General features: G+C 39.2%; 1 protein-coding gene across 6 annotated transcripts in view; it reads right to left on the reverse strand.

Moving 5' to 3' along the window:
* Positions 1–24,226, reverse strand: part of atosa (atos homolog A) — a 100,538-nt gene that overhangs the window by 16,539 nt on the left and 59,773 nt on the right. For 5 of the 6 annotated variants that reach the window (XR_006309482.2, XM_087981170.1, XM_043677393.2 and 2 more), the window contains exons 2-7: positions 19,960–20,144; positions 19,569–19,774; positions 11,735–11,860; positions 8,782–10,387; positions 6,559–6,687; positions 1,255–1,334 (exon numbers count right to left, since the gene is read on the reverse strand). Coding sequence is in view for 5 of the 6 variants with exons in the window: in XM_087981170.1 (XP_087837296.1) it covers positions 1,255–1,334; positions 6,559–6,687; positions 8,782–10,387; positions 11,735–11,860; positions 19,569–19,774; positions 19,960–20,144 (2,332 nt within the window). In the remaining variant the exon portion in view is untranslated. The remainder of the gene's footprint in view (positions 1–1,254; positions 1,335–6,558; positions 6,688–8,781; positions 10,388–11,734; positions 11,861–19,568; positions 19,775–19,959; positions 20,145–24,226) is intronic. The other variant, XM_043677394.2, reaches the window with a different exon arrangement.

Consider the following 24,226-nt stretch of genomic DNA (forward strand, 5'->3'; position numbering starts at 1 on the left):
TTAAACAACAAACCCAAACAAGAGGAGACAACACGCCCAGAGAGTACAGCCATACTACCATACATTAAAGACATCTTGGAGACGACTTCCACACTAATCCGACCTCTTGGCATCATTGTAGCCCACAAACCTACCAATACACTGAAACAGCTACTGATGAACCTAAAGAACCCGACACCAACAACCAGCAAATTGAATATCATTTACAAACTACCCTGCAAGGACTGTAACTAACACTCCATTGGACAGACAGACAGAAAACTAGCCACCAGGATACACGAACACCAACTAGCCACCAAAAGACATGACCAGCTATCACTAGTATCCTTACATACAGACGAAGGAGGACATCACTTCGACTGGGACTACACATCCATCCTAGGACAGGCTAAACAGAGACACGCACGGGAATTTCTAGAGGCCTGGCATTCAAACCAAAACTCCATCGATAAACACGTTGATTTGGACCCTATTTACCAACCTCTGAGAAGAAGAACCGGAAGTGATATCACCCACCTCAACAGACCAAGACACATAACAGAAAGTGGGATAGAACACCAGCGCTTCACCGGAAGCTCACTGATGATGTTACCTAGTATGGTGAAGCAACGTCTGAGAACAAACCTACCAGCTCAGCGAGCAAACTTACAAGCTGAACCTCAACCTGACCTACAAATCTTTTAAAAATTGCAAACCAAGTTCTTTTTCTATAACACTGTATTTGGAAATACATTAAATAACATATCTCACAACAAAGGGTGTGCTATAGAGCAGGGAAAGGTCTGACATGGACGTGGGCACAAATAGTTTAAATGTATCACAATGAGAAAAGTGGCATCAAGGAGCTCCAATTCAAATAGGTTAAAGAATTACAGTAATAGGTCCTAAGATGATTAGTACTATAGCACACACTGCAGATAAGTCGTCCTAAAAATACCGTTCTGATTAAAGCTTCATGTCAAAGTTTGTTGATTGAGAAATTGCAAGTCACAACGTAGTCAATTTAATGAAAGAAATTAATAGCGGAGAATGATCTCAGGCAAAACTGTGGAATTGTTTTCAAAAAAAATACAGCCAATTTATGTAACTTTTAACTTTAAATATAATTCACAATCCTCAAATGCAATTCATTAGAGTAAATGAATGAATTGCCAAATAATTTGTGTATGCGTCCTGTACGAAAACACTTTCACTTGAATCCTGAAGAATGCCACTTGTTTTTTTTTCAAACTGTAGAAAAAGACACAGAAATACCTTTTGCAAGGTACCCCTTTTAGTCTTTGCAATGAAGTGTCCAGGTCAAAGTATCCCGAATGTTTTTTTCTTGGTGGAACCTTGGTGTACAACAAGATAAATTCTATTAAAAATAAGTTACGCTGACTTACAGACTGTTTGACACTAAACCATATCAAATGATTGTAAAATAGTCTGCAACAGTAATTTACAGGAAATATCCAGAAAGATAATATTTTGATTTCTATTCCAGAAAGCTAGGTGGTGAAAGATAGAACTGAACCTGAAGGCTTACACACTTTTATAAGTTATAGTCAGAAAGATACATATTACAAACATGCAACATTGAACAACCAGTTTAATCATCTTACTGTGTATAGCAGCACAAGTGAAACCCCAGTTAATGTCCATCATCTGGCATTACGAAACAATTAACATCTGATACTGTACTAAACAATTTCAACCAAACATGAAACCTACCTGCTATATAGGCACACAAAATGAGCATGACCAGACTGGTTTTGAAATTTATTGGAGAATAGAATTTCCGTGTTTTGGACGCCACACTTTTAAGAACAAAGGAATAGAAGGAGAATATTCTGCTCCTCCAATCTGTCTCTACCTTCAATTAAATCATGGACGATCGTTACCTACATTCTGTTCACCCACGTATCATCCTCATCCGTTCATACCCTAAGCCAACATAAGTCTACAAAGGTCTTGAATATTTCAACTGATTAAATAGTTGCAGCCTCTTGGGAGAAAATACATATTTTCACAACTCCACCAGTGGAACACTGTTTCCTGATTTCATGCAAAAATAGTCTAGCTTCAATTTGAAGACGTTGCCCTTTGTTCTGGGATTCCTCCAAAAATAGGGATAACTCTCTTATCAAAACTCTCTTATCATTTTAAGAGCTTGATCAGACTATCCACCTTCCTGCTAAATGCAGGGAAATACAAAGTTTATGCCATTTTTCCCTCAACATTTCATCCTTTCACCAAATCATAATTTTAGTGAATACTTCTTATGGTTTCATGCTCAAGATGAATGCAGCACTCTAAATTCTGATAAAGACTCTGTATAACCGAGGCACCATTTCCTCAGTTTGGATTCCAGCCTGCTGAGACAAAGATCACCATTTCATTTTCTTTTTCATTACTTCTTATTTTCTGTCTTCTAGTTTTCAGTGTTTTGTGCACATGGATACCCAAATTCTTTTGCTATTCCACATCACAATCAATATATTCCTGTTTGCTTTCCTCAGTTCTGAATCAGATGACATTACACTGAGTCACACTTGACTTGAATTGCCTTAGTTTTGTCCACCCACTTAAATGATATTCATGTTTTCATTTAACAACTCAATAACACATAACTCCCTTATGTATCTTTCTAAAGCAAAGCTTTAGAAACATATTCGGAGAAAGGGTGCTAAACTCCCTTATGTATCTTTAGCATCCTTTCTCCTAATATGTTTCTAAAGCTTTGCTATTACCTTTGGTGAACCTTGCAAGTTTCTTTCACATTCCATAAGACAGATGTAGGAGCAGAAGTCAGCCAATCAACACATCGAGTCTGCTCCGCCACTCAATGAGATCATACCTGATCTAATAATCCTCAATTCCATTTGCCTGCATTTTTCTTGTATAGATTAGATTAGATTCCTTGCAGCGAGGAAACAGGCCCTTCGGCCCAACAATTCCACACTGACCCTCCGAAGAGCTACCCACCCAGACCCATTTCCCTCAGACTAATGCACCTAACACTATGGGCAATTTAGCATGGCCAATTCACCTGATCTGCACATTTTTGGACTGTGGGAGGAAACTGGAGCACCCGGAGGAAACCCACACAGACACTGCGAGAACGTGCAAACTCCACACAGACAGTCGCCCCAGGCTAGAATCGAACCTGGGACCCTGGAGCTGTGAGGCAGCAGTGCTAACCACTGAGCCACCGTGCCGCCCACAAATCCCTTGATGCCCTTACTGATAAAAATCCTGTCTGTCTCAGCCTTAAACGTACTTAGCGACCCAGCCCTGACAACCCTATGTAGTCAAGAAATCCACGTATTCACTAACCTCTGAAAAACAAAACTCCTCCTCATCGGTCTTAAATGCACAGCCCTTTATTCTGAAATTACACCCTCTGGTCCTAGGCTGTCACACAAGGGGAAAACAATCTTCCCATATCCACTCAGTCAAGTCCCCTAAGAATTCTATATGTTTCAATAAGACCAACTTTCATTCTTCAAAACGTCAATGAGTACCGGATCAACATTCTTCTAAGAGGGTCCCTCCATACCCTCGATCAAGATAGAAACATAGAAAATAGGAACAGCAGTAGGCCCTTCACCTCCTCTAGCCTGTTCTACCATTCAACATCATCATGGCTGATCATCCTACTCAGTACTCTCTTTCTACTTTAGCCACATATCCATGGATCCATTTAGCTCTAAGAACTACGCCTATCTCCTTCTTGAAAACATTCAACGCTTTGAGCTCAACTGCTTTCCGTGGCAGAGAAGTCCACAGACTTACCACTTTGAGTAAAAGAAATTCTCATCGCAGTTCTAAATGGCCCACCCTGCATTCTTCAAATGTGACCCCTGGTTCTGTGCTCCTCAGTCTGAGGATCATTGCAGTAAGGATGTTCACAATCTAGTCCTGTTACAATTTTATAGGTTTCTAAGATGTCCCTCCTTTCTTCTAAACTCCAGCAATGAATGCAGTTGACAAAACTCCAGGCTGATTAACCTTCTCTGGGTTGCTTCCATGGCCAGCATATCTTTCTTTCCATCAGGAGCCTTGACAGTGTTCGAGCTGAGGTCTGACTCGTGCCCTGTGTAGCTTTAGCAAAACTTCCTTATATTTATACTCGATTCCCTTTGAAGTAAAGGCTAATATTCCATTGGCCTTCTCAATTACCCACTGAACTTAGATATTAGCTTCTTGTGAGTCATGTACAAGGTTTCCAAATCCTTCTGTTCTTTAGCTTTCTGCAGTTTTTCTCCACTGAAATAACATTCAGCTCCTTTGCTCTTCCTGCCAAAGTGCATAACCTTACATTTTTCCACTTTATATTCCATTTGCCAAGTTTTTACCCACTCACTTAACTTGCCTATATCCCTTTTCAGATTCTTTGTCATCCTGACGATTGCCTTTTCTCCTATTTTTGTGTCATCCAAAACTTGGCTATAGTACATTCACTTTCCTCATCCAATTTACTAATGAATCATACATAATTTTTTTTGTATTCATTCATGGAATGAGGGTGTTCCTGGCTAGGCCCAGCATTTATTACCCATCCCTAATTGCCCAGCCATTAAGAGTCACCGCATTGCTGTGGGTCTGGAGTTACATGTAGGCTAGACCAGCTAAGGATGGCAGATTCCTTCCCTAAAGGACATTAGTGCACCAGAAGGGTTTTTCCAACAATCGACAATGGAGTCATTGTCATTGTTAGACTCTTAATTTCAGAGTTTGAGGCCCTAACATCAATGTCTGTGGCATTCCACTACTTAAAAAGGTCCTTTTTAACATCTTTCACTGCTTTATTTGCTTGACTGTTTATTCCTGCATTCTGCAAAACGTAACAACAAATTCAATCAGTGCAATCAACATTTATAAAATAGTCCCTTATAATCATGTTGTTAACTAATTGTTGTCAGTTAATTCACTGATTGGTTTTCTTATGGTTCTCAAAACTTCTCCAAAATATACTTCAGAACTTAATTACCTTTACTTAGGCTACTTTGCTTCTGTGTTAATGAAGAAGTAAATCTCTCCCAACATAATCATATTGTTTTTGTCGTCTTCTTCCACAATCTGATATTTATGCAATCCATCATGGGTGTCACATCCTACCCTACTCCACTGATGATTACATAATTCTGAGGACATTTTGGCTTCTTGGAACTGTTTTTAGGTGTAGATTAAGACCATCAATTTCTTTGTGCCAGATTGAAGTTGCCAAATATTGAATAGAAGTTTTATAAAAATCTGTTTCTACCACCAGATGTCACAAATGTATTCACAGAGCTCTGATGTAAAATGTCAGTAATTCAGTACTGCAAGCACTATTGCTGTAAGGAGATTTGTTTTGGAGACTGAAAACGGGGACTACTTCAAACATTCCAATAAAGTCATTCTGATAATGTCAAAAAGTTTTGAAGACCTATACTTATAACAGATGTGCAGAAGACAAAGAAACTTAAATTTGACAAGTAAGGAAAGGAAATAGCAACATGATGCATTTTTTTTCTTAGTCAAAAATAAAATGATGTCTGGTGTGAGTAATTTCCAATGTTTGATCTGATATAAAGTACCATGCCCATACAGCTCACAGACGTGTAGCTTCTGTAACTTACTGGTTAGTTGAGCAGTCAGCATCCAACATCTTAGAGAGACAAGTACTGAATGGTCACACAAGATTAGGAATAAACTTTGAAAAAGATTTCCACTCAAAAAGTGTTACATTAAATAATAATTGAACACTTTGCTGTGCACAACTGCAGTAAACTGCCAATCAAATATGTGTTAACAGAATTGTCTGAAGAATACAAACGCGTCATGTTACAAAAGTCTACCTCTGACCAAGCATCATGCAAAGTCATTGACAGCACAGAATCCAGTCATTCAAAATTTGCAGGTATGACTCAAATGAAGCACCAAATACATAAGCCTCCACCAGCTGTGTCCTGTAATTGTGGTATTACGAGGCTTTAAACAATATAGCCTAAGTTCTAAACAGTTTGAGTTTTTTTTTCTCAAAACAATTTTGAAAAATGTAGATCAACTTTTATAACTTGGAAGAGGCCAGTTTTAATCACCTTCATCATTGGGAAACGTGGGACGGGATAGACCTACTTTAATGCTGTCATAGATGACTTGCAAACAAGTGATATCTGACATCACTGCCAACAATGCTGCAGGACCTGTGGAATGGTTTCAGTTTTAAGTTTTTTTTATTGCAATACTTGCCTTGTGTCATTTTAACAAACTGCAAAACTGTATACCCAGAGGAGATCTCAGAAACAGCAGCTGCTGCCACACTCCCTGAGCAAAATGGCAAGCGGATTCTGGACAGGTGGTGGGGGAGCAGCGAGAAGGGTGGAGTATGGAACAGACAGGAATAAACAACAGTGGTCACTCAGCAATAATGCCAGCTGCACAGACTTCCTGTTCCAGCGAGTTTATAGAGGAGACAGCATTATAATTACAGCACTTTAAATGACCCACTCTTAGAAAAAAAAACTTATGAAAATGTGTATTTAAAAATAGAATATTAAGCCAGTTAAAACAAAGGCAATATTAACTTACAGGACTTGAAAGTAAGGGCAATCCAGTACATGGGTGAAAAACTTTAGTTGAAACCCCATCTAATGAACGTCGATTTTGCTTCTTCCAAAAGTTGCCAGAAGGTTTCAAAGGAGATTTTGAAAAGTTCTTCTGCAAGAAAAATGTGCCCCATTATGGACTTACAAACTAAACAGAAAGTAATGGATATTTGGAATTTTCTGAGGTCTTTGAACAGTGGTAAATGACCAATAGTTTTTAAAGACTTAGGTAAGGAAAAATTTTCACAGTTGGATGCTGCACTTGGCTAAAGTATGGTTTGGTCTTTGTTTCAATCCAGTCCTGAATAACTGGATGATAGTTCCACTTAACGCCTTGGTAATATTTCAATGAGGCTGTGTGCTGCACATTTAATTCCCATTTTAAATTTCACCCCCATTCCCTGGACCTTGGGAAACTCAGCAGCTAATAACAGGGTGGACTCCCGGATCCAGAAATTAAGTACCTTTCCACTTAACTGCTTGAGTCAGCTGATGCTGTTAAGCTCCTAACTAACCCCCAAGTCTGAGTCACAACCTTGTACTGACTAAACCCTCCTTTTCCTCACTAACCCTAACCCAGCCTCCAATATCTCCCAGTCCTTGAATAATAGTTGTAGTGGGAGATAGAGACAGAAAGTGCACTAATCAGGCTTACTGTCAATTTTTTTCTACGACACCTGATCATACAAAAGCCCTCCATCAGACTTCAAAGTTAATAATAAAGCAATTGTATCTAGTTGCTTGATGCTGGCATCGAGTTTTAAAAACTGAAAAATTTGTTTCACAGTCTCCCATTGACATCCTTCATCTTCATGGTCAATGTTCTTCACCAAGAGGTACATGTGCATTTGCAAGCTGAGATATTTAACTGCTTAGGAACAGTGATGGATAGAAAACTCCCATGGGCTGATTTGAAACTGCTATGTAATACTGTGACAGTAAGGTAGTTGTCTTTCATAGCACTCCCATGAGCCAGTTTCTGAACTATCCAGATGTTCCCAGTTATTTTCAGCCTAATTTGAAACAGTTGAGTTCTGAATGAAAGTTACGCAAGAGGAATTAATTATCCTATGTTGCAATCAGTGCACAATTACAATATTCATAAAGGTGCCAAACAACTGTAATACTGAATAAATCACATGCAAGCAGCTCAGTACAGTAACAAGAATGACCAAGAATTAATATTGTATATTGAATTAAGATATCGTAAAGTAGCACATTTTTTACTGAAATTAGATTCACAAGTATATATATATAAAATCTAAGAAACTATACCACTTAACATGCAAATCAATTCATTTATTCTAACTTGCAAATGTTTGTATTATTATGATCCATAACTTCTACGACTGTAATACTACTGTAAACCAGCATTTGCCTCTTCCCTACACTTCCTGCTGTCCAATGCTGAAGAGAGTCAGCAGCAAGGGAAACAGAGTTGGGGTGGTGCATGACAGAATGTGGGAGGGGAGGGGAGGGGAGGGGAAAAGGTGGTGGAAGGAGACAAATCAGCGGTGAAGTTTGCAATCAAAGTCATAGAAGAAGCAAATGGGACAAGACCGTGTGGACAGTGAGGGAAGCAAACCAGTTATGAAACAACGCATGACATACTGCAAGGAAGTGGGAGAGAACAGGGGTAAAAGCAGCAGCAATGGCTGTGGAAAAAATGAGGGTACAGTGAGGTAAGCAGGAAGGGACCACATGCAAAGTCAGGTGAGGTGCAGGGTTATGCGAGGTGTCATTGAGGGTCAGTGAGCAAAACAGCAAAGGTCTGCAGGGGCAAGGCAGTGAAGGGAATCAATACTTTATCTTAACATAATGGAGGCAGCTGTACGGGATGGTGCTGACGTGGCATCTGGACATGAGGACAAAAAGGACTCACCTAGCTTTTTGTATCCACAACCACAACCTTATATACCTAATCACCCAAACACCTATGGAACTAAGAATTTGCTCGAGTAGCCTCCCAAGCACATAATGAAAGGTCCCAATTAAGTGTGATTACTAAAAAAGAAAGTGCCAATAGTGTTTGGAAGACCGATAAAACTCATTAAACTTGAGTCTGCATATGACTGAAGTTAACACAAGGCAAGAGCATGGTGAATATCTTTCCATAATATTAACAAATTGTTGCATTCCAAGCTAGTCAAATTAAATTGCTTAAAGATGATTAATTGCCAATGGAGTGAAAGTAAAATGTTCTTACACTATGCACCTGAGATTCTCCAGGCTTTTCTTTCCAGTCTCCAGTAAGTCTTCTTGGCACGGCTGAATTGCGGGTGCACTGTAATGAGTCACAGCTCTGATTTTCCACATCGGTTTTATCCTGCTCTCCTTTCTTTTTTGAACTAACAGCTTCTTTGGCTGCAGGTTGTATTGTGCCAAAGTAACCATCACTGGACGTATCCAATTTATTGCTTTCAATTTTGCAGCAGGAATACCCCAAACCTCTGCGGTTTGCAGAGGCTGAACACCAGGAATGTGAGCTTTCTGTGTTAGCTGATTTATTTTTTGCATTGTTTATGACGTTGTGAGTACAAGTGCTCGAGTCCAAGTTACTAGGATAGGAACAGTCTGATTTTTCTCTATTAAATGTACTTGCATTGTCAAGTTCTGAGATACCATGGTGTGTATCAGGGGTATGTAGATGTAATTTAGAATTATCTGTACAGTTCACAATGTCCTCATGGAAGGAAACAGGACATAATGACTCTACTGTAGTTTTCTTGTCGATTACAGCGTTGTCAGATTGTGGGCACTTGCAGTTCACTTTACCTGTGTCAAGGGTTTGTGACAGGTCTGATTTATTATCTTTATTTACAGTTCTTTCAGCAGGACATTTTGTTTCTGATGTGCCACTGTTATCAGTAACAGAGTCCACTGGAAATAGTTTTCGTCGTGTCTGTGATTTTGGGCAAACTGTTTTATCAATGCCAACTTTTACCTTTCTACATAATGTGACTGGGGTATCTTGGGAAGAGGTCCTGCTCTTCTCCATGCATCTGTTTTCGAGGAAACTGCTTTCAATGCAGGCAGCCGAACTGCAAGGAGTCTCTTTCCCTCGGCTTTTCAGGCTTTCTTCATATGAGCTCTGAAGTAGTTTTGCACTCGTTGAACTTGGCTCTTGCACTGCACTAAAAGGACTTCCAGCAGTATGTGTATTTTGTTCACAATAACTCAACTGTTGGGCAATTCGCGCAATCACTTCTTCCCTTTCTTGAAGCAAATTTCCTATCAAAGGGTTAATCTCACCTGACAGAATAGGAGAAGATGTACTGCTGGTTCCATTGGAATCTGTAGCTGCAAATGACTTTAATGTCTTCATTGTTTGGCTCTCATATGACTGTAGTTTAGTTATTTCAGTAGCATTTGCCCAATTGCAACACTGAGCCTTAGTCTGTGAATTTCTGATTTCAGGTATTTTGTCAGAATCACTTGTTGATGATTTGCCTGGTTCCAAGATCTCAGGAGAAGGACATTTTCTTGTGTTTACTGTATTTGTTGATAGCGATCCATGGTTTCTGACAGCTGTCAATGTTTGCTTATTATACTTCTGTTGTACCCCTGGCATACAGTGCTCTTTTCCACTGGTAGATTGAGAAGCATCTTTTTCTTGACTGGGAATATTTTTCCCATAGAAACTGATAGTACTATGGATACTGCACGTCAACAGTGGGTAGGTAGGCTGCCTGGGCAAGGATAGGACACTCACTCGCAAAGCCAGGTTATGGGAAATATTAGGAATTGGAAAGACATGTTCAACTGGAGGCTGGGTAAAATTTAGCAACATATCTTCATCTGTTGCACTTATTCTGAAGATTAAGCAAAACAAAATTAACAAGTCACATACAAAAATATAATCGGTGGGAAAAAAAACTTACCTAATGCATCATTACGCCTAATGCTGAAACAATCTTGGCTGGAACAACAAAAGCTAAAGCCTGGAATTTCTGTAAGTGAAAGGGTTTCTCATAACTGGAGACAAAAGCCAAGGTGGGTGTATACCTTCCTTTGGTGGGAAGTGGGAACTGGAGTTGCATTTTATAAGGTACAGTTAATTTAGTGGCTGCTATTGGGCTTGCCATCCTTTAAAAATAGTGCCCCTTGCTCACCCATTCCAAAACAGTTGCTAAACCAATCAGAGGACCCGCAGCAGTGATCTCACTGGGAGTGGAGGCTGCTGGTACAATGTAGATAGAGGAAGAGTCCACATTGACGGATAAATCCCCTCACAACTAGCACAGCTAGTTAGGCAGGCCCTGCCAAGAGGTATGCAATCACAGAGGACAGGAGGCACTGATGCCACAGAATTAGCCACCGCTCCCTGGGGTTCCATTGTGGGCGAAAGAGTGTCCAAGAAGGAGAGGCTCCTCATATCCCCAGAGCCCAACAGGATTTACCTGGCAATCTGCTAACATGCTGAAGAGCAATCCACCATTGCTTTTATGGCTTCTTTAAAATGCCTTGAGGCATATTTATAAAATCCTTTAATATAAAACAAGTTGTTCTTAATTATTTGTACTCTCCATTAATTTTGTCATACTATCTGCACTTGGACTTGGAAATTTCTCTGGTCATCCTTCTCGACACATAGGAAACACCTGACTGAGATGCAAATGACATTTCCCAATATACTTTCCCCCACTGAACTTCATCTGCCACAGTTTTGCTGACTCACTTAATCTGTTAACATCCCAACTTTCTGATCCCATTTACACCATAAACTGTACTGCCCTAATTTAGCATTATCTGCAAACTGAGATAGGATGGATCTCTATTCCTTAATTATATTATATTATACAGTCCCTGGTGATCAGCACTAATCACATCCAGCAAATTGGAGTATATATTCAGCATCCTCACTTTCTATCCCATATGTCCTCACCAATTTTCTCTATTTGAATGTGTTACCTCCATTATCATGCCAGGTTAATTTTGAGGTACCACGTGGACACTTCTCTCCTCACCTTGCCCTTTGCTTGTCGATTGATGTCCTTCAAGCTATACATAATCAATACAGAGAGATGCCTACATTTTTTGGGGGAGGGGCTATCGCTATTATTTATCATCATTAATTATCTATAACAAGAAAAAGAACAGGAACCTTCCTTTTTGAAATGTACTGTTCCAAAACATGAAAACACTATTTAGTTACTCACCGGTAAAGAATATTGCGTGGAACAGCACCTTGTGATGCACTCAGCCAAGCACTCAGCTGAGAAAAAAAGACATATGAACGGACAGCTTGCAGAAGACTCCTTTCTTCAATAAAACGATCTCCAGTTCTGAAGGTTTAAAAATAAGAAACTTTAATAGTATTATTATAACAAATGTTATGATCTCAGTTGATGGTAATACTGGACAAGTCAGATTCCAGAGTGAAATCCCACTGGAGAGATGACAAATTTTATTTTTACATTTTGTTTACTGTGATAGTCACTGGACATATTCAAAAAGGAGGTTACCAATATACTTAACAATATCAAAGTTTATTGCACAAGGGAAAAAAAAACCTTTATTTCACACAAGTTTAGATTCAACCCTTTTAACCTCAAAAAACAGTCTTGTATGTATTCAAAACTCAGGGGTCATCCAATTTCCATTTTCAAGTTCTTTGTTCAGTTAACATGGTTATAATTGATTTCTTTCTGGAAAATATCTGTGTTCTTCATTAGCTAATGTTTTTTCATGAGATCTTTAAATTACTTAATCTTATTAAGATGTGTTTCTTAAACTCAAACATTCAACAGCCACATAGGATGTCTTCCGCTCTGACATCTTAAAGCGGTTTTTGAAACTTTTCTCTTACTAGCTTCTAAGCCAATCCAGTCTGCCTTGACTGTTTTGGAGATTGCTAAACTGCACTGACGATATACGTTCTTTCAGAATGACCTGTTTCTATCCAAAAAGAAATCTCCTCACATACTGACCTATTGGATAGTTCGCGCCTCCTACCTGAAAGGAAAATTATCTTTGACTCAATCTCCCTGTGTCATTGCATATTTGGCAACAGCCCAAATTTTTCCTCTTCGACCCTTGTTTCAACTACTCAACCCAAAGATTGTTTTTAAAAGCCTCTTTTCAATGTATGTAAACAGATTTCCTGACAATCCTTCGGCAGAGAGGTAATGTAAAATGAAAATAAAACTGTCCTGCCCTTAAGCCACAGAACACAGAAATTTAAATCAAAATTAAAACTATACATAGTCCTATCCACTTTACAATACAGATTCCAAATAATAATAAAAATAATAATAATAAATTATAAGCCTTAATAACACCTTCCTGCAGAAAAGTCAACTTTAAGAGGCATTTACAATTTTCTATTACACGTTTCTCTTATCACTACACTTATTTTACTTAAGCAGATTTAATTTTGACCAAAGTAATATTTACATTAAATAGACATGGAGTTTCTGTAATTATCCTACTCTATAAGCCAGTTTTGGTCATGATACTTGTTTTCTTCCACTATATCTCTTGATGCTATCTGCATAATATTATCTATACTGGTTGTGTGAGGGATTTTTAACCTGTGTGGTGGCAGCATTAAATTCCAATGAAACAAACAGTCTCAAGTTCTTGTTATGAAACATTTCAAGAAAAATCAAAAGGTTATGATCAACAAAATTATTAGACATTTAGATTTCAAAGTGCGGTAAAGCCAATACCAAATTCAAAGTCTCTTTCTCCACAGAATAATTCAGCTAGCATTATTTAAATTGCAATAAAAATAAGTAAGTGGCGGCTCAATCCCCATTTCATTCCCCTGTAGTACCACTCTCAGCAGTACTGGTAAACAATGTAAACAGCTTAGCATAATTTGGAACTGCTAAAACTAGTGCAAGTCAGTCCAGCTTTCAAATTGTCAGAGGTCTCTGACAGGCTTTTGGCTATTGTAATTTCTTGTCTTTCTTTATCAACTTGTCAAAAGCACCATTACAGTGCTGAAATTCAGAATGAACTGTCGATAAAATCCACTCATGCCGACATATCATAATATTCTGTGCTTGTCTTAGACATGGCAGATTCTAAATTAGCCCTTAGTTGCTTTTTATAAGAACTATTTTGTCTTGTCCCAGTGTAGCCCAAATAAGTCAGAGCCATATAGCATGGAAACAGACCCTTCAGTCCAATTAGTTCCCAAACTAAACTAGTCCCACTTGTCTGCATTTGGCCCATATCCTTTTCCTGTACTTATTTGAATGTCTTCTAAATGTAGTAACTTACCAGCATCCATCACTTCCTCTGGCAGTTCATAACACACAAAAAACACTTTAAAAAGTTGCACTTTGTGTCCTTTTTAAATCTCTCTTCTCACCTAAAAACATGTTCCCTAGATTTGAACTCCCCCACACTACTGTAAAATTGAATGTGCTTGTTTTTGTTTGTGTGCAATAAACTTTGATGTTCATTTGTTAAAAGAACATTGGCAGCCTCTTGTGGATTTGATCAGTGACTGACCAAAATGGTAAACAAATTACAAAAATGAAACTTATTATCTATCACGCCAGGTTTCACTCTGGGATCCGACTTGTCTAAGAACAAAGAACAGAGAAAATTTACAGCCAAAGAACATGCCCTTTGGCCTTCCAAGCCTGAGCCGATCAAAATCCACTGTCTAAACCGATCACCCAATTCCTAAGCATCTGTATCCCCACCTACTCATACATCTGTCCAAACGCACCTTAAATGGACCTACCGTGCCTGCCTCTACTACCTCTGCTGCCAACGTGTTCCAGGCACATACCACCCTTTGTGTAAAGTACTTTCCAAGTGCATCCCCCTTAAACTTTTCACCTCTCACCTTGAATACGTGACCTCTCGCTATTGAATCCCTCATCCTGGGAAAAAGTTTATCTCTATCCACCCTGTCTATACCCTTCATGATTTTGTAGACCTCAATCAGCTCCCCCCCCCCAATCTCCCTTTTTCTAATGAAAACAATCCTAACCTATTCATCCACATCCTTTTGGTGGTGACCAGAACTGTACACAGTATTCTAAATGCGGCCGAACCAAAGCCTTGTACAATTTTAACATGACCTGCCAGCTCTTATACCCAATACCCCGTCTGATGAAGGCAAGCATACTATATGCCTTCTTGACCACTCCATCCACCTGTGCAGCCACTTTCAGGATACAATAGACCTGAACATCCAGGTCTTTCTGCTCATCAACTTTTCCAGAGGCTCTACCATTTACAATATAGTTGGCTCTAGGATTAGACTTCCCAAAATGCATCATCTCACATCTGCCTGGATTGAACTCCACCTGCCACATCTCTGCCCAACTCTCCAGTTATTCTATATTCTCCTGTATTCTTTGACTGTCCCCTATGCTTTCAGCTAGTCCACCAATCTTTGTATCATCTGCAAACTTACTGATCAGACCAACAATGCCCTCTTCCAGATCACTTATGTATATCACAAACAACACTGGCCCCAGCACTGATCCCTGGGGAACACCACTGGTCATCTTTCTCCATTTCGAGAAACTCCCTTCAACTACTCCTCCTCTCTGTCTGCTGTAGCTCAACCAGTTCTTTAACCATAGTCTAGTATGACCATCAGCTAGCAGTATAACATGATACAAATTCCCACATATGACAACTATCTCTTCTTGCAAAAGATAAAAGCCCTTAACAACAGCTTTTTCTTTTAAAAAGGAAGTCTTCTTCCATTCCTCAGCAAAAGTACAAGCTCTCCTGTCCACTATTCTGTTAATTGCTACCTTGACAATATAGAAATGCTTGTACTTCTGTAATTCGTTGAACCATCAAAAATTCCTTGCTCCTGATAGGGACACCCAAGAGGGCAAAGTCTGGGGTGAGATGCCAGACAAACTGCAGTTCAAAAGGTTCTTAATTGCACAATAGCTAAAGAACATTGGCTTAATTGCATATCTGACTAGCTATGAAGGCAGAAGGCAGCTACAGTGGCAGGGTGATCCTAGTAATTGAAGTTTGATGTATCATTAAAATCTGACCACCAACTTATTAAGACTGTATGGACAATTATAATGCCAAGGCCGCAGCTTGAAACAAAGTGATGCACGATCATCTGCCAAGGTTAATTTGTCAAGTTATGTTGTGACAGAGGTCTCCTAAAGTGGACAGGGCTATGTACCTAGTCATGAATGTACACATATGTAACAGAAGCATGAAGACCACTAGACTCTTGTGTTGGGACAGAGGTGTCTTTGAGCAACAGCATCTGTGATTGAGGAATCGTCATGTAAACTCTTCTAGTTATCTACCAATTTGGGATGAGAAAAGGTGTCCTAAAAATACAGTTGCACTTACCCCGGTTGGGATACTATCCCACTGGAATCACCAACTGAACGTTCAAAGAAAGAAAATACTTATCCTTATTACTTCTTGGTGCATATGATGAATAACAATGAGCTTTCTGACCTGTTTCTTTCATTTACTTCAAGCAATACCAGGCTGAGGTTCAACACTTCAACAGTGGAAGGTAAATTTCAACCAACAGCACAATAACACTGTTGTAGAACTTCATCTCCCAAATCTAAAACTGTCAGCACCAGACAGTTCACCTTCAAACACCATGGGATAGAATGTACCACCCACAAAGTACATATATAAACAGATCTTCAAATTGAACACCCTCATAGCATTTGTGATAAAACCCTACTCTGCTCCACACACAAGTTGGTAAGGTACCAACTTTTTGGATAATGCTGAAGTATTCTCAAATCAGAAACGCCAAGTGGATGATTCATCCACTTGCTAAGAACCCCAGCATCACAAATGCCAATCTTGAGTCAATTCCATTCATTGCATGTGATCTCAAGAAATGGTTGAAGGCTCTGGACACTAAAGTTTACAGGACCAGACAACATTCCAGCAGCAGTACTGAAGACCTGTGCTCCATCTAGCCGTTCCAGTAGAGCAACAACATTGGCATCTACTCAGCAGGATAAATCCAACCCAGTATATACTACCCCATCAATCTACTCTCAAGCATCAACAAATTGATGGAACAGAAAATTTTCAGCGCTTTCAAGTGGCATTTTCCCAGCACATACAAATGGTAGCAGTCACTGAAGGTCAATCATCTCATTCCCAGGATATCACTGCAGGAATTCCTCAGGGTAGTGTCACAGACCCAACATTTTCAGCTGCTGCAATGATCTTCCTTTGACCATGAGGTCAGAGGGGGATACTTGAAGATAATTGTCCAATGTTAAAAACTATTTACAATATCTCACACACTGAAGTAACTAGTGTCAACTTGCAACAAGACTCGGACAACATCCAGGTTAGCGCCAATAAATGGCAAACAACATTTATGCACACAAGTACCAGGCAATAACCATCTCAAACAAAAAACAACTTAACCATCTCCCCTTGAAGTTCAGTAGAATTATCATAACTAAACCCTCATCTGTCAATATCTCCGGTTTACCACTGATCAGAAACTGAATGAGATTAGTCAAGAAATGAGTACACAAGAGCAATTCAGAGGCTAGGATTTTTACGGCATATAACTGTCTCTCCAGTGCCTGTCTACCATCTACAAGTCAGGAGTATGATGGAATACTCTTCACTTGCCTGGATGGGTCCATCTCTAATATCACTCACTAAGCTCCAAACCATTGAGGTCAAGGCAGCCACTTGACTGGCACACCATTCACCGTCAACAATGACAGCAGCATGAACCATCTACACAATGCACTGCAGTAACTCATCTAAGTTCCTTCAGACCCACTGGGTGTACTGACAGCCCATGGACTGGACAGATTTGTGTAAGGAATCTCATCACCATTTTCAACGGCTATTAAGGATAGAGTTTTAACACTGGCCTAGGTAGCAATGCCTACATCCAATGAACAAATAAAAAACTTCAACTTTAATGCTCTTTTCTGGAGGCTAACCAAGAATGTCTTTTAGAAACACAACACAATCCAAATAGAACAGTAGAAGTTAATATGAGAGAAGTTCCTCCAGCATCAGAAGTAGTAGTACGAGTAGCACATTTATTAGTGACATGGAGGTGCCATTGTTGGACCAGGGTGGACAAAGTTAAAAAATAAAACTCACAACGCCAGGTTATGATCCAACAGGTTTATTGGAAGTACAAGCTTTTGGAGTGCTGCTTCTTTGTCAGATAGCTAGTGGAGCAGGGCTATAGGACGCAGAATTTATAGTAAAAGATCAAAGTGATAAAACAACCATTTCAATGTATTGAACAAATCTGGATTGCTATTAAGTCTTTAATCACTTAGAATGGGTTGCGGGTTTCAATTCATTAACATGTAAATCGCAGAACTTCTCTCAAGTCACAATCCCAAGACAGCTGCAGGAATTATTAAAAAAAGGTGACATCTCAGCTCAGACAATGCATTAAAGGTGGAGTCTGTCTGTATTCCAACCTTGAGTCAGACCCGTTCTATTTCCAAAGTAAGAATTTATAAAATGTCACATGGACTGCCTGCCTACAGATTGTGTGCTTTTTGAACAACGTAGAATGTATCTGCCAATATAAATCTGCAAATGCAAATTCACCCCATAGACTTACATGTGTGCGCGCGTGCATGAGAGGGAGTGTAAGGGAGTGAGAGAGACATCGTGAGTATGTGTGTGTGAGACAGAGTATATGCCTGTGAGAGGGTACGCACATGAGTGAGAGTGTAGGGGGGGTGTTGGACTATAACCTGGTGTTGTGATTTTTAACTTTGTCCACATTTATTAAATAATAATAACAACAACTAGATGACACAAGCCAGGATTTCAACGGATTGTGTGTTATGGATGTACTCTGGTTCTCTGTGCAGACAGGGAAGGAGACATGCATGATCAGCAAATCCAATTTCAGGCCATTCTGCATTAACTAACCGTAGTCATCCTGCTCCAAGAATATTTATTCTGTTTGCAGAACCTGATTAGATAGTACCAGACTGTTATTTAGATTAGCAGCAGCCGATAAGTAGGCAGACACATTTGAACACCCCAACCAAATCCATAATCTAGGGGTACGGTAAATAGACAAGGTCTTTTCCCTGGGCTGGGGATGTCCTGAACTAGAGGTCATAGGTTTAGGGTGAGAGGGGAAAGATTTAAAAGGGACCTACAGGGCAACTTTTTCACGCATATGGTGGTGCATGTATGGAATGAGCTTCCAGAGGAAGTGGTGGAAGCTAATACGATTACAACATTTTACAGGCATCTGGATGGGTATATGAATAGGACGTGTTTAGAGTGCTGGCAAATGGGACTAATTTAGGAAAACATGGACAAGCTGGATTGAACGGTCTGTATCTGTGATGTTTGTCTCTATGACTTTATATGTAACAGCACCAAGTTTGCAAAGCTTTGGCAAGTACTTCTGTTCAGCAATGTAAGCCCCTATGCATATCCTATAAGCAAAATACCCCATTTCAATAATTAAACTATTTTAAAATCTTAAAAATTAAAACACTTATAAGCTAATACATCCATAATTTCAGCATTAGAATAATTTTACTATGTAGGCTTCTGTACATCAGCATATACTGCAATATTTTTGCCACTGTTCTCAGCACAGTCAAGATTTCATTTTAGAGTGGGTTAAAAAGAGTATAATGAATGAAAATATATGGAGAGCACTGGGAAACACTGGTAGTGGTGACTACAAAACCAAATTTAGTCATAATAAGGCTCCCTTATACTTCATACACAAATTATCTGACTAGAGATCAATTTATCCCAATGATAGTTGCGCCAAATTATCTATTTTGCATCTATTAAAGATGCTAAATCTTTTACCCACAGTGAAACAAGATTATTAAACCTAATCACTGTAGTACATCGTACCAAAACGAATTCCAAAACCAAAATACAACAGCAGTTGATTCTTGAAGTCTTACAATGGTTTCGGTGTTATATTCTTTTCTTCAACAGCATTGTTCATTTTTTCACAAAACAAAAGAAGGAAAATAAGATGACTACTAATTTGGTAGCGTTTTACAATAGTGAAGAACAAAGACTCACTGTTTGGGCACTGACTGTAAAGACCACCTTTCCAGCAGCAAAGCATCCTGTTTGATAGCAGGGTCGTTTATATCACTCCCCTCTGTGGATGGACCGTCAGTGTCGCTATAGCAACAGTCGGGAAGCAACATCACTTCAACCATGATGGAAATATTATTCCTCCACAGAAGCAAAACCCGAGACCTGGTTCTTCTAGCCTGACAACACTGTCAAAATACAGGGAGATATAAAATAAAAGAGAAATTATGAGCTAATGTGAAAACAAAACTTTTCAATTAAAATCCAACTTGTCCACATTGACAAGTTATTGATTTATGTTTTCAGTTTGGACAGAAATTAACAGTTAATATGAATTGGATATCTTCTATTAAAAAGTTTGATAAGAACATACTTGCGGCACTTTTTCAATGCATTCGTGTTTTGTACTTAATGACTGTCCAAGTTGTGCTGGAGGGCAATGAAATCCTTCTGTACGACCTTTCACCGAGCATTCTGGAGTGCGCCCCTCAGTGATCAGCAAGGTCAAGGAAAGCAAAAACTCCTCAGCATCGTATTCAAAATACTCATCTATTGTATCTGCAAGAAAAAGAATAAGTATTTAACGACATAGGACTCCTTATAAATCCCATTAGCCTTCCCTATCTTATTGTACACAAGAGCTAGTATGAAGAAGTTGGAAATCCTAAACTGTATTAATCACTGGAGGAAGTGGCTCAGCAAATTTTTGAAACACAATAGATAAATTGAGCCATAATCTGGGCTAACCACGATTAATGAAAACAGGACTAAAACATAAAAAATTGACAAGGATCATTTGTGGTCATCTCACATGTTTATGACAACTAAAATAGCCTATGATTTCTTGCAGAAGCTTTTTAAATCAAACTAAAGTTTGGCAGTTGTTTATTTTATTTCAGGCACCACTAAGAAACTTAATTACCTTCAGTATAGATTAAAAGCATTAACTTACTAATTGTGAAAACCATTGTTCCTCTTTGAATGTCAAAATGCCGACATCACATCACACACAGTGAAGGATTCATAATGAATATATACTGGGTCCTTTGTTACAGCTGATACCAAATCCAGCCAATAATTAGAAGCAGGAATTAAAATTCAGCAATTCATGGCAATTATAACTGCAACAGTCATTGTGCAAGTTGTGGAGCCCTTTGTGGTTTTTACTGTAAATTCTGTGATCAAATTATCTTTTTGGTATAAAGCATAACACTGAAATATCATTTTGCAACTAATTTTGTTACGAAAAATTCAAAGGAATCAGAAATATAGTCCAGGGGGTCTTCAAAAATACATCTGCCTGATCATAAATTCAATTGTACAGTACAGTAATTACTTTCTTTATCACAACAAAATGTACATCCAAGATGGTAACACCGGTATGGTAGGTAGTGTTCAGGCTCCTGAGCTTGTCTGCGCCAGGTTGGCTGCATCCTTCTCTTTTGCATCTTTTTCATTTCTCCATTTTCTGGCATCATGGGGAAGCTGGAGTGGAGGCCGGTAGGTCATTAGCTGCGGTAGTGGCAGTGCCTAGTGTGAGGACTCCTGGCTGCAGTAGGCCTTGGGGATTCAGTGGGTCGTTGTCTGCGGCAGTGCTTACCAGGTTGTGATAAGCCTGAAGCGCGTAGAGTCCTCAAGGCCTGGGACACTTTGCAGAAGCCCTCGAGCTGCGTTGGAAGACCCCTTTTACAGAAGATGAACTCTATTTCTTTTTATTCTTTTTGTAACTCAAACGGAGCCAGATTGTGGTAACACTTTTTACTGTATCTTTCTAGATATATGTGGCAATAAATAATCCATAATTCTCAAAGTCATTCTGTATGCAATGCAACAGAAGGTAGCCTGTAGTCATTGTAGGAGCAGAGGCAGTGTTACTATGGTCTGTCTGGAATATACATTTCTTCAATTTGCTTTACAACATGCTAAAAGTTTAACTTTATTGTAGAAGACACCTTCTTGGGTTCAGGAGCATCACTTATTTCCATACACAATCTGAATGCCATATTCAAATAGAGTTGGCTTATACTGCCTTAACTGTGCTCATACAATAACGATGGTTTATAGCTTGCATATTTGCAGCCCTATTTTATACACAAAAATACTTCTTCACACTGTTCATTCAGCTGCTTGATTTCACATCAAGCAGACATAAAGGACAACAGTTACAATAGATGAATCCAGACAACAGTACAGATTTACCTCAATTCGTGCTTCTCTCTTCATAAAAAACACATACTCCACAAATCCTCACATGAATGGGTTGCCTTAACTTAAACATAAGAGCCAAGGGGAGAACCTCTGAGTTGTCTTGTAGGGTTTTCTGAGTTTGCTCTCTTCAAAGATAGAGATCAAAGGATTTTTCAACTTAAGTACAAGTTTTTTTTTGAAAAAAATTACTTGAATAAGCCAAAAAAATTACTGGCTGTTTAGACTCTTGGACAAATAAATAGAATGGTTTACATCTTTTGCCTGAAAGCCTTTCCTATAAATTGAGTACACTTGCAACATTAAGGTTAGTCGTTTTCAAATTCCTTTTGTGGAAAACAGGCAAAGGTTCCGATTTATTTACTTATCAAGAGAAGTCATTTTCTTATTGGAACTGGCTGCTAAATTTACCAAAAGAGATGAATGATCAGTGGTGGCATGATGAATGTTTATGGGGAGTTCCTCTTACTCTTCTTGGATCCGTACCATCTACCCAAATGAGTAAAATGAGGCAGTTAGGCCTTGTTTTAATATCTTATCCAAATTAGAACATGTTCAATAATACAGCCTTCTCTGAACACTTAATGTAAAAAAAAAAATTCAAATTATCGCAACAGGCAGAATTCTCAGTCAGAATTCAGGACCTGACATGAAGGCAAGATGGCAGTCAGAAAAGTGCAGCGTGATGTACAGTCATCTGTTGTGATTTCCCCTAGAATGGCCAAATTAATGGCCAGAATGTAGGTGCAATATCCAACTAAAGATGGGAAGTTAGCTTTCAAAGCTCAAGGGGCAATAAGACACCCTCCAGCACAGAGGAAGAGCAGATTGACTTTTCAGGTACAAAGTGTGGGAACCCCAAGATTTTGACTTTAAAATTAAAATAAAAACATGTTCCCAGCAGCTTGTCCACCAATGTGAAAGGATACCTCTCTCAGAATTGAGCAATTCAAAGCCTGCAGGGGTGCTGGTTTCCTGGTCTGTAACTGGGAGGGTGAACCAAGGCAGCTACATTAAATTAGCCTCTAACAATAGGGCTTAATAAGAATTCAACAAGGTCAACTGACACAGGTAGCAGTGCTGCTCCCCCTTTCCTGCTCTGGGCAAAGGCCTGGTACAAGATGATGCTGGAAAACCAGCATGTCAGCTTGAATCTTCACACCTGTGTTTCTGTACTGTGTGCCCCCATTGGTTCACAACCTGGAGTTGAGACTAAACCTGGGCTCTTCGCATTTATAACTGACAGCAAAATATGGATCTCAATGATAAACCATTTTTGAAAGACATGAAATATAGAGTCTTTGGATGTAAATTTAGATGGAAACTGCACCTTTCAAAACAACCAAGTTTATGGAAAATAAAACAGCAATATGCTGAAAGCAGCGTTTCATCAGCCACTTATTTTACAAATAGGAATCAAAATTTCAAGGCAAGGACAAAAAGCACTATTCATGCAGCAGGCTCTTGTTATCAAAACACTATTAATCTAACAATATAGTTATTGTTACTTACAGTGACAAAGAAATTGTCGTATGAAAAGGAGATACATGCTTACTGAGGCACAACTAGTTCAGATAAATGCCAAAAAAATACAATTTGAAGAAACAAAAATTGCTGGAATAAATTCAGTAGGTCTTGCAGCATCTGTGGAGACAAAGCAGAGTTAACCCTTCGGGTCCAGTGATCCTTCTCAGAACTGATTGTAGCTAGGAAAAGGTTGGTACTTATGGAGGCAGAGGGAGAGAAGGAAGAGTAAACGATAGGTGGAGATTGAACCAAGGGAGAGAGAGAAAATCAGTTGGGCAGACAAAGGAATAGGGAAAGGTCAGTTTGGGAGAATGAATAGCTGACAATGATTTGTTTCCAATAGTAGCCCATATGATGATAAGGCCTGGTGTGTGGGGGTTGGGCTAAGAACATGGGAGAAGACATTCAAGCCCTGAAAGTTTTGAACTCAATATAGAGTCCAGAAAGTTGTAAGGTTCCGAAGTAGAAAATGAGGTCCTATTCTTCCAGCTTGCACTAAGCTTCTCTACAGCAATGCAGTAAACCAAAGACTGAGATGTTAGCCAGGGAACACGGTGGTGTGTTGAAATGGAAGGCAACTGGAAGATTAGGGTCATTTTTGCAGAAAGAACATAGGTTTTCCGCAAAGCGGTTGCCCAGTCTGTACTTGGTCTCCCCAGTTTACAGGAGACCACATTGTAAGCAAATACAATTAATTAGATCGAGTGAGATGCAGGTAAATCACTGCTTCATCTGGAAAGTGTGTCTGGGACCTTGATTAGTGAGGACAGAGGAAGTGAATGGGCAGATGTTTCACTTTCTGCAATTGCAAGGTCAGATGCTTTAGGAGCATCCTGGGGTTGTGGTTTGGATGGTTTTGCCATCCCACTGGGAAGTGGCAGAAATGGCAGCTAATGATCCTTTGGATG

The sequence above is a fragment of the Chiloscyllium plagiosum genome, unplaced genomic scaffold, assembly GCF_037043375.1.
Source record: "Chiloscyllium plagiosum isolate Xiang-an unplaced genomic scaffold, Cpla_swu_hap1 HiC_scaffold_39, whole genome shotgun sequence".
Classification (NCBI taxonomy): Eukaryota; Metazoa; Chordata; class Chondrichthyes; order Orectolobiformes; family Hemiscylliidae; genus Chiloscyllium; species Chiloscyllium plagiosum.